We start from the raw sequence: 9,505 nt of genomic DNA on the forward strand, positions 1-9,505 counted from the left end.
GAGTCGCAAGGAGCTGGGGTAAAGTACGCTGTGCACCTCAGGTACAGCATTAAGTGAGAAAATGCATGTGACCCTTTACTCACACCAGTGGAAGTCATGAGCACTTCCATGGAGCTCAAAGGTGAGCTATCACAGCTGACAGCCTGCAGCCCTTTGAGAATGAGTGAGCTGTCATAACAGTGGGACTTCTGAACAGGACAGTTTATCTTCTGAGCCTCCCCGAGATGCATGGTCCTCCCCAACACCAGCGTCTGGGCACAGCCTGGAACCCACCACCCCGTTGCTCCTGTCATCTTGCCACGCTCTCCCACATCCCCTCTGCTCCGCAACCTACCTTCTTTGCTTTCCTCTCCTGCCCTTAGCTGGTTTGGATGTGAGGACGGCTGCATCCAAAGTATCTGTGCATGTGAGCCAAAGGCGTGAGTTAAGTTTCTCACTGGCTCAGTAGCTGGTATTGATACGTCCTCACTATGAGCTTGCCTTGGGGTCACACTACTAGCCTGCGGTTCAAACACAAGAAAGCCCAAGACTGAGCCTGCCCTCAGCAGGGGTGAAAGTTCAGTGCAACCCATGTGCAATCTCAGCTCCAGGCACTGATTAACAACCTCAGGTCTGTGCCCTGGGGATCCTATCCAGGTCTGCATTTTCTAGGAGTCCGAAGACTGAACCAGAGCTCTAACCATTGACTGAGATTATTTGGAGATGAGATCTCTCAGCTCTCCTTATATGACAGCACCTCGGCACCCAAGCAGCTCTCAGATGTTAACGAATTTGTGCTCGCTTTGGTCCTGAGAGGTAGGGAAAGATTCTCCTCCTATTTTTGTAGATGGGAACCAAGGCCCAGAGAGATGAAGCAACTCACCCAAGGTCACGAAATCTCAGTCCCAAGAACTGAACCCAGACCTCCCGAACACTCACCATCACCTCGGCTACAAGGCCACCCTCCTCCTGAGCCTCCCTTCTCACTCTCCTTTCCCACCGCTCTGCATATCCCCGCATAGCGCCCACATGCAGCTCTCCTGCCTGGGCACTTGAACACCACCCTGCACAGACACCGCCTCGGCACAGGGAAGAGAGCTCCCGCATGGCCGCATGCACACACGCACCTGGCGACTTACATGGCTCTGAGGAAGGAGAGTTTTTTCCTCAAGAAGGAGACGCGGAGATGGCAGGCCTGCTTCACCACCGTGCTGCAGGAGACCTTCTCGAGGCACGGGTTCTGAACCATGGCTGTGCCTCACTGTGCCTTGGCCAATTCTGGTACCTACATCCCTCGGGAAGGCAAGGTGCCAGCAGCAGCCTCCTGGCTGGAAGTATCCCAGAGTGCAGGCACCACGCTCAAGTGTGTGCAGGCGGGTCCGGCCAAGTCAGGTCACCTGCAAGTTAACTTGGCTGGCAGCATCCCTGGCATCACCTTTGCTGCGACGTGCTGGCAAGTCATTAAGATAAGGCTGGAAACAGCCAAGATAGCAACCACCCCAATCACATCTTCCTCTTTATGATCGTTTTTGGAGTTACTCTATCGGTGCAGTATCCCTCTGCTGGAGACTGAGATATCTTCACTCAGCTCCCAGCAGCTTCCCAGGAGTATTGAGCGGGTGCAGGTACTTTTGCTATCTCTCTCTCTCTCTGTCCTAATTTTGCAGGAGTGAAACAGTGCAGCACGCAGAGCTCTACCTGTGCATGATGTCAGATGTTGGTGTGCCGGGCCGGGGGGGGAGGGACAAGGGTGTTCAGTCCTCAGATCCTGGCAAGCTGCACAGGAAACTCGATGTCACGGGGGATACACTCTTGCTCCTTGCTGTAAGTGCAAGGACTGCTGAGTGCAGGGCCACTTGAGAAATGTATTCAGAAGGACAGAGGCCATTAGAGGAGCGCACGCAAACACGTGCACTGCATCAGCCATGCAGGTGTGAGCAGGTATGGAGCACCTGAAGGATGTTCTTGAACAGGGGTTACATGGAAAGGCTGGGGGCCTAGGGGTTTGCTACATGCGGTATTGCTCACATATGCCAGAGGCAGTGCAGGCACTGAGTCTCTCTCTCTGGCAGGGTGCTTTGTAAGTGCTCCTGGTCTCTGAAATGCTGCCCTACCCCACTCTGAAATAACCTGGCCTTGCTGATTTTGCAGTATGCTGCAGGATCTATTTGTTGCTCCTGAACTTTCATAGATTCATAGATGTTAGCAGCTGCAAGGGACCTCACAAAATCATCAAGTCCAGCCCCCTAAAACTTTCAAAAGAGTTAAGGGATATGAAAGCACTGGATAGTGCATTGGAGTAGCTGTTTGTATTCAGAGCTGCTGCACGATAGAAGGGGCAAGTGGGTTGAACTATACCTTTGCTTTTGTCATGGGCAATAACAAGCTGCACTCCAAGCCTAAATGGGGGCTCTTTTGTTCGCGACAAAAAAATCAATCCATACAATGAGAAAGTCCCACGTTGTCTGATTTTCAGGCTGGGTTGGCAGATTCAAGGTGTACCCACAAAACTGAACCTCTGGATAATGCTTATTGGAATCCAGCCCAGACTCCAAACCGCTGGAGTTTTTCTGCATTGCTATTTCATAGCCACCTTAATACACTATACCCAGCTCCAAACAAATAAGTCTTTGTCAGTCCAGTGAACAAGAGCCACTGCTACCAAGGAGAGATTACAAACCCCATGTCAGCATAGGAGCTGGACAACATCACAACTGCCAATAAAGGAGGTGAAGGCACCTCTATTCAGTGTAAATTGCCATGTCCCATTTTGGGCCCCCTGCTACAAAAAGAATAAGGACAAATTGTAGACAGTCCAGCAGCGGGCAATAGAAATGGTTCGGGGGCTAGGACACACGACGTATGAGGAGAGGCTGAGGGATTTGGGCTTATTTAGTCTGGAGAAGAGAAGAGTGAGGGGGGATTGAATAGCAGCCTTCAACTCCCTGAAGGGTGTTTCTGAAGAGGATGGAGCTGGGCTGTTCTCAGAGGTGGCAGATGACAGATCAAGGACCAATGGCCTCAAGTTGCAGCAAGGGAAGTTTAAGCTAGATATTAAGGAAAACTCTCACCAGGTGGCTAGTAAAGCAGTGGAACAGGTTACCCAGAGGTGGTGGAGTCCCCATCTTTGGAGGTTTTTAAGGCCCGGACACACAAAAGGCTTTGATGGTTATGATGACATAGTTGGGGCTGGTCCTGCTTTGAGCAGGGGGTTGGACTAGATGTGACCTCCTGAGGTCCCTTCTACCCTCTTTTTCTATGATTCTAAGGCAGTTTTCCAGCCCTGGATTTGGGTTATGTTAAATATTTGCCTTTTCAATGAAAGGAACAAAAAACCTGCTTGGCATTAAACATAAGCCGAAGCAATACTGTAGATCAGCCGATAAGAGAGACAGGTCAGTAAGTTCAGGACCATCCTGACTGTAGAAACAGTCTCAACACCTTTAATGCTGATTATAAATGGTCAGATATAACACACAAGTATCCTAGCAGCTCCAGCCAGACGGGGCAGGACCATGGCAGCACTCTGGTTCAGTCCAGACTTGTGGAGAACAGAACTGCCCGCTGAATCGCTTCTTCCTCTGCCCAGAGGACTCCAATCTAGGTACTTCTCAGGCCTCACCTTGTTTAGTTTTGCAATCCCAGGCTAAGGTGATGCTCTCATGTGTTAGCCAGACAGAACCCAGGTATGATCTCAGCACCCATCTGTTCTGCTGTCAGCTTCCCTCTGACCTAGTAGTATGCATTGCTCTCAGCTAGTCAATTATCCCAGGATCAACAGCACCAGTGAGACTGATAATTGGAGTGAAACATATGGAGAAAAAGGTTAGCTACAACTACTAAGTGCTAATTCTGAGCCAAGCCCTCTGCTGGGTTATTAATTAGCTCTCGGGGGTTGGCTTATCCTCTCTTGAGATTCAGATCCTCAGGTCTTTGCAAAGCTGTTACTCATTCCATCTCCCATTAACTTCATTATGGGGAAGGCAATTTTAGTGGGAGCTTGCCTTAGTCAACACTGAATAAGCTGGACTTGTGATGCAGCAAGAGGAAGCCCAGCTGGGAGGAGGTGCCCTCAGCTCACCCTAGGAAAGAAGTATTCCTGCCATCAGAAGGCTTTTAACCCCAGCTGTATCTTAAAGAGCTATGCACCCTATTCCACTAGGAGCAGAGCAGGGAGAGTGCAAAAAGCCTTGCACAGTCACCCCTTGCAAAAGTGCTAAGCCATCTCACATTACATGCAGCAACAAAAGCAAAGAAGAATGGACAATTAACTACCAATTCAGGGTGTGCGCAGTCGCTTATTGTCCCTGCAGGTTGCAGTCAAAATCCAGTGTAAGCCAAGTGAATTGCAGCTCCACAAATATGCTCGCTGATTGTGACTTGAGAATTATTGGCTGGTATATAGCTGACAGGCAGCGCAGAAAGTAGTTTATGAAGGGGACAGGGACAGAATTTGCAGCACTGTGGGGATGGAGTGGTCCTCTGTCAGGACTGGGCCTGGGTTCAATGACCAAGTCAGCACAGTTTGGTTTTGGCCAAAGCTCTTGACTCTTGGGAAGAGTAAAAGCCTCCATCCACACTGCCTGACTTCAGAGCTGACTTATAGTAGCAGACTAACAGGACTGGTTCAACGCAAGAAACCAAAGCTCAGATGTAGCATAAGCTTAAATGATACCATATAAATCATGTCAAAGGATGAGCACTGAACAACATAAAGGGGCTGCAGGAACACCCCGTGTTTCTTCACATGCACTGGAAAAAATGGGCTGTGTCTGGTCCAATAGATCAATCAGGATATTTAATACTAGTCCTGCTGCTCTGGGCAAAACAATGATAATGAATCACATGCAAAAATCAGCATTCACTTTTCAGCCCCTTTTGTGCCAATGCTGCAGTTTTGAAGTGAAAACAGATCAACCCCCCAAGGAGAATATATATTAATTTAGACTTGGTTCTGGAAATTCACAGCAGTCTCTGCCAACCTACCAGATAACTGCCCTGGATATCCAAGAACTGTCCTAAACACATTGGGCAAAACATTAGGCAAACATGCTTCAACTACCTGCAGGGTGGTCCCAACGAGGATACAGCTGGACTGTTTTCACTGGTGGCAGACGACAGAATAAGGAGCAATGGGCTCACATTGCAGCAAGGAAAGCTTAGGTTAGAGATATCAGGAAAAACTCTCTCATGGGGAGGATAGTAAAACACTGGAGCAGGTTACCCAGAGGTGGTGCAGTCTCCATCCTTGGAGGTTTTTAAGACCCAGCTAGACAAAGCCCTGACTGGGATGATCTAGCTGGGGCTGGTCCTGCTTTGAGCAGGGGGATGGACTAGATCAGTGTTTTTCAACCCATGGGTCATGACCCAAAAGTAGGCTGCAAGAATATATGAAAAGGTTGTGAACAAACTTTAAAAATGGGTTCTCCTTTAAAGGAGAAAAGCATGGGAAACTGTGACTTTTCCCTTGTGGGCTGGCAGAGCTCCTGCTTGCAAAGGGCTGCTTGGGGACCCCTGTTCCTCACAGACAGACCCCCCTGCCCCACACACGCATCCCCTGCCCCACGTACTGGGGGGCTGAAGGCAGGGGGTTGAAAGTGAGCGGCACTGAGTTGGGACTGGCCATCGGTGTTTACAGCTGGTACAAAAAAGGTTGAGAACCACTGAAATAGATACCTCCTGAGGTTCCGTCCAACTCTCATTTTTCTATGGATCTATGAATAGGTCAATCACGAGCTGTTCTCAGGGTTAGTCCTGCAGAGGCTCCTAGCCATACAGACATCCAAGATGGGGGTTGACTGTTTTAGGGGACAGAGGACCTAATGATCAGTTAACAGAGATGTTTGCAAAGGGTGAAGGTGCAGCATCTAAAATGCAGGGAAAGCAAATTCACAGATTTGACTTGCAAAGAGCATAACAAAGAGTTTGGTTTCCAAAAGCCACTCCCATGCCAACAAATTTCTTCCCAGTGTACAGTTGTTAGTGCGGCTATTGACTAGAGCCAGGTACAGCCAAAAGTGAGTAACCCCAAGTCCAGGCATGGTGGAGCTGCGCCAGAGTTATCAGACATCTCTAGGGCTTGGAATAGATCCAGTCCTCATGTGTCCTTTATGATTTGCCACCACTCCCAGCATAAAAGGGCCTTAACGTTAATAAGAAATGGGCCCACAGGTTACTGGAATGGAACTGATGGCTGGAGCCCCTGGGTGTCTAATCCCATCGCTGTCACTGGCACACTCGGTCAGTGGCCTTGGGTATTTGCCTCCTCGTACTTCAGTCCTCCTACATGTAAATTTAATGAATGGTATTTCCCTACTGCAGGGCCTCGTTGAGGATTAATCAGCTAATGTCTCTACAGCACCTTGGACTCATTTTGAAGGCAGTGGTGACACTGTTACTTTTCAGAACCTCTCTGGTCCATATGCTAAAGGAATGAATGAATTGCCTTAAAATCACACTAAGTACCAGGGAGACTGGCAAGCTCCTTGGGATGGCTTTTTCTGGTAGATGCAACAGAAAGTGATGATAACTTCAGCTAAAAGCCAGTTCCACAATTAATAATTTACCCAATCAAACCCTTTAAAAAATACCAACATCAATGATATTTTGGATTTGTGATCTCTCAAGGATCTTTCAGTGCTTTAAGGCAGAGAATAAGCATCATTAGTCAAGCATTTCCATTGGGAAACTGAGGCACAGAGAGGGGCTTGTCTGATGCCACATTTAGGAACCGAATGCAGGTCACCAGACCCTCTAGCTCTGTAGCCTGTCCAATGGACTGTTCTGCCTTGGAAAGCCTGCATTTCTGGCAAGGTATGTGACAGTGATTTGCATTTTAGACAGAAAGCAACCAATGTACAGTACTTCCTTGACAACCATGATACTTAATCCACGACAACAGTCTGTGTCAAAGCAAGCCAAGCAAACTAGACAGTGAAGGACAGAGCTCTTTGACAGATATCTCCTCCTGACTTCCCCTTCAGAAACACCTCTCTTATTCACCATTTTCTGTTTCCAACACCTGTCATTCTCTTTTCCAGTACTTCATCCTGACCTACCATGCCACTCTCATTCCAAGAATGTAATCGATCCTTTACTATGAAATGCCCATACAGACATGTCCCATCCAAACTCTTCTCCTCATTTAAAATTCTGCCTTCTTTCCTGTGTTGCACACTGCGCCCGCATTTCAGACATCTTGAGATTCCCTGCTCTGCAGCGAGAGCTCAGTCCTGCTCACATTATATCAACAATACATTTGTGGATATACTACTGTTTTGTCAAGTGAAGAGGATCTGTTGATACCTGTATCTGATGAACAGTGTTGCATGCTGCATGGAGGCACTGCTGCTATGTGCTTTCACTGGTGTCTGCAAGGTTCAGTGCAGGCAGCATGCAACGTGAATTGCCGATGTTACCTGAGTTTACAGTGTGACCTGCAATTAATATGCTACTTGTTCTTACCTTTCTTATCTCTGAAGGTAGTCCCTTCCTTTTGTGTTTCCACTAAAATTAGGGTTTCTAGTGTCAGGTTTAAATTAACAAAGTCCCAAAGCAAAGTATGCACTGGAACGTGTCCAACAATTAAGGCATTGTCCATGACGAGAAGTGGTTGCAGAAGATACCCTGGCAACTTTGCCTTCCTGGTGCCAGCATATCCCCTGGAGTTTAGACCTCTGGAGTGCACATGTGAGATTTCTAAGTAGAATATGAGAATATGCATCTTTAAAAGAACCTATATATATATATATATATAGATAGATAGATAGATAGATAGATAGATAGATATAGATATAGATATCGATATATAGATATAGATATAGATAGCCAGAAGACCCTTCTGAAGAGTTGAGCTACCCTTTTCCTGATGATGAACATGAAAAAGCAGGGGGAAAACAACCACCATAATCCCCAAAACAGGCTTGGGCTGGGCCCACAGCCCCTTCCTGAGGGGTTACATACATTGCCCCAGCTCCCTTATCCTGGAGGGACCTACCTCTCGTCACGCATGCGGGGACTCAGGAACCGGGACGAGTCGTCATCGTGGCTGCTTTGCTGGCTGCTCTGCTGGCTGCTGCAGGATGAGACAGAAAGGGAGAAGCAGTCAGAGCATGGGACCCCACCACCTAGCAGAGTGAAAAGGAAGAGAACTAAACTGCCCAGGGCTTGTACTTGTCTCTGTGCAGCTTGTGTATCGACTCACACCAGTTGGTTTGGATGCTGCTGCAAGCCAAGTCCTGGTCCCAACTCCTGGGATTAGGGTTATTTTTCTGGAGCCAGGTAATTTTTAGGAGAATGCCCGTTATTGCTTAAAACAAAAACAAAAAACAAGCACTCTTGTGGTTATGGAGAGAAGCTCATAAGTGTTACCTGAGCAGAAGGCTCAGAAACCAGAAGAAAAATAGAAAGATCCCCAGATTCATTATTTTTAAGATCCCTTGCTTTTTTTTTCTGTTTAAAGCTAGTCCTGCAATTGCCAGCACTACACCCTTGAATCAATATAGCAGTGTCCACACACAAAGCTGCATCAATTAATTAAACTGGTGTGAAGTCACACCTGTAGTTATACCAATGCACCTGCATGTACATTGAGGTTTAGATTTGCAGAAAAGCAAGTAACACGTTTATAATGGAGGCTCTGTACATGATACCCCGCCCTACATTGCTAGATCATGCCCTATATTGGTGGCAGCCAACCTTTTGGGGCAAGCAAGTCACAGATGAAGTCCTGCACCCTCTCCAAGTACCACTTTGATCCCCTTCCCTCACCCAATCTGCTGCTCTGCTTTCTGCTCCCTTCCCAGACTTGTTCTGCTTTCTGCTCCCTGTCATGTACTCCCTGCCCAATCTGTTGCTCTGATTTCTGCTCCCTGCCTTATCAGCAGCTATATTCCTTCCCCCCTCCTTTCTCTGCTGCATGCATGTACATGCATGCTGCATGCCTGTGCCACTTGTGGCATGCCTGACATGGCTTGCCTATCTCTGCCCTCTGCAGCCATGGGGGGAAGCAAGATGACTCCCCCTGTTTGTGCAAGCTGCATTACAGCTCCCCACATCATCAGAGGTGGTTCAAACACCTACTCTGAACACCTTCAAGAGCAAATTGAATGCTTATCTTGCTGGGATCCTATGACCCCCGCTGACTTCCTGCCCTTTGGGCGGGGGGCTGGACTCAATGATCTTCCGAGGTCCCTTCCAACCCTAATGTCTATAAAATCTATGAAATCATGGTTCTGGGTGTCCTGGGAATGCAGCAGCTGTGACCTGGAGATCCCCCTCCTTCAAATGCAAAACCAAGCTTTCCTCTGTCCAAAGGGCCAGCCACAAATACCTTGCAAATTACTTTTCCCCATAGCAGAGTAAGCAGGAAGCTCTGCAGGAACCCAGTGCCATTCCCAGAGCATAAGAGCAAATGCAAAACCAAGCTTTCCTCTGTCCAAAGGGCCAGCCACAAATATCTTGCAAATTACTTTTCCCCATGGCAGAGTAAGCAGGAAGCTCTGCAGGAACCCAGTGCCATTCCCAG

At 48.0% G+C, this 9,505-nt stretch overlaps 1 protein-coding gene across 4 annotated transcripts in view; it reads right to left on the minus strand.

The window, feature by feature from the left end:
- The window catches only part of GRAMD1B (GRAM domain containing 1B), a 213,670-nt gene that overhangs the window by 116,772 nt on the left and 87,393 nt on the right, over positions 1 to 9,505 (minus strand). For all 4 annotated transcript variants that reach the window (XM_019509830.1, XM_019509821.1, XM_019509838.1 and 1 more), the window contains one exon: positions 7,976 to 8,053. In XM_019509830.1, the coding sequence (XP_019365375.1) occupies positions 7,976 to 8,053 (78 nt within the window). The remainder of the gene's footprint in view (positions 1 to 7,975; positions 8,054 to 9,505) is intronic.

Source organism: Gavialis gangeticus, unplaced genomic scaffold, assembly GCF_001723915.1.
Source record: "Gavialis gangeticus isolate Ggan-Ray unplaced genomic scaffold, GavGan_comp1, whole genome shotgun sequence".
NCBI classification, from domain to species: Eukaryota; Metazoa; Chordata; order Crocodylia; family Gavialidae; genus Gavialis; species Gavialis gangeticus.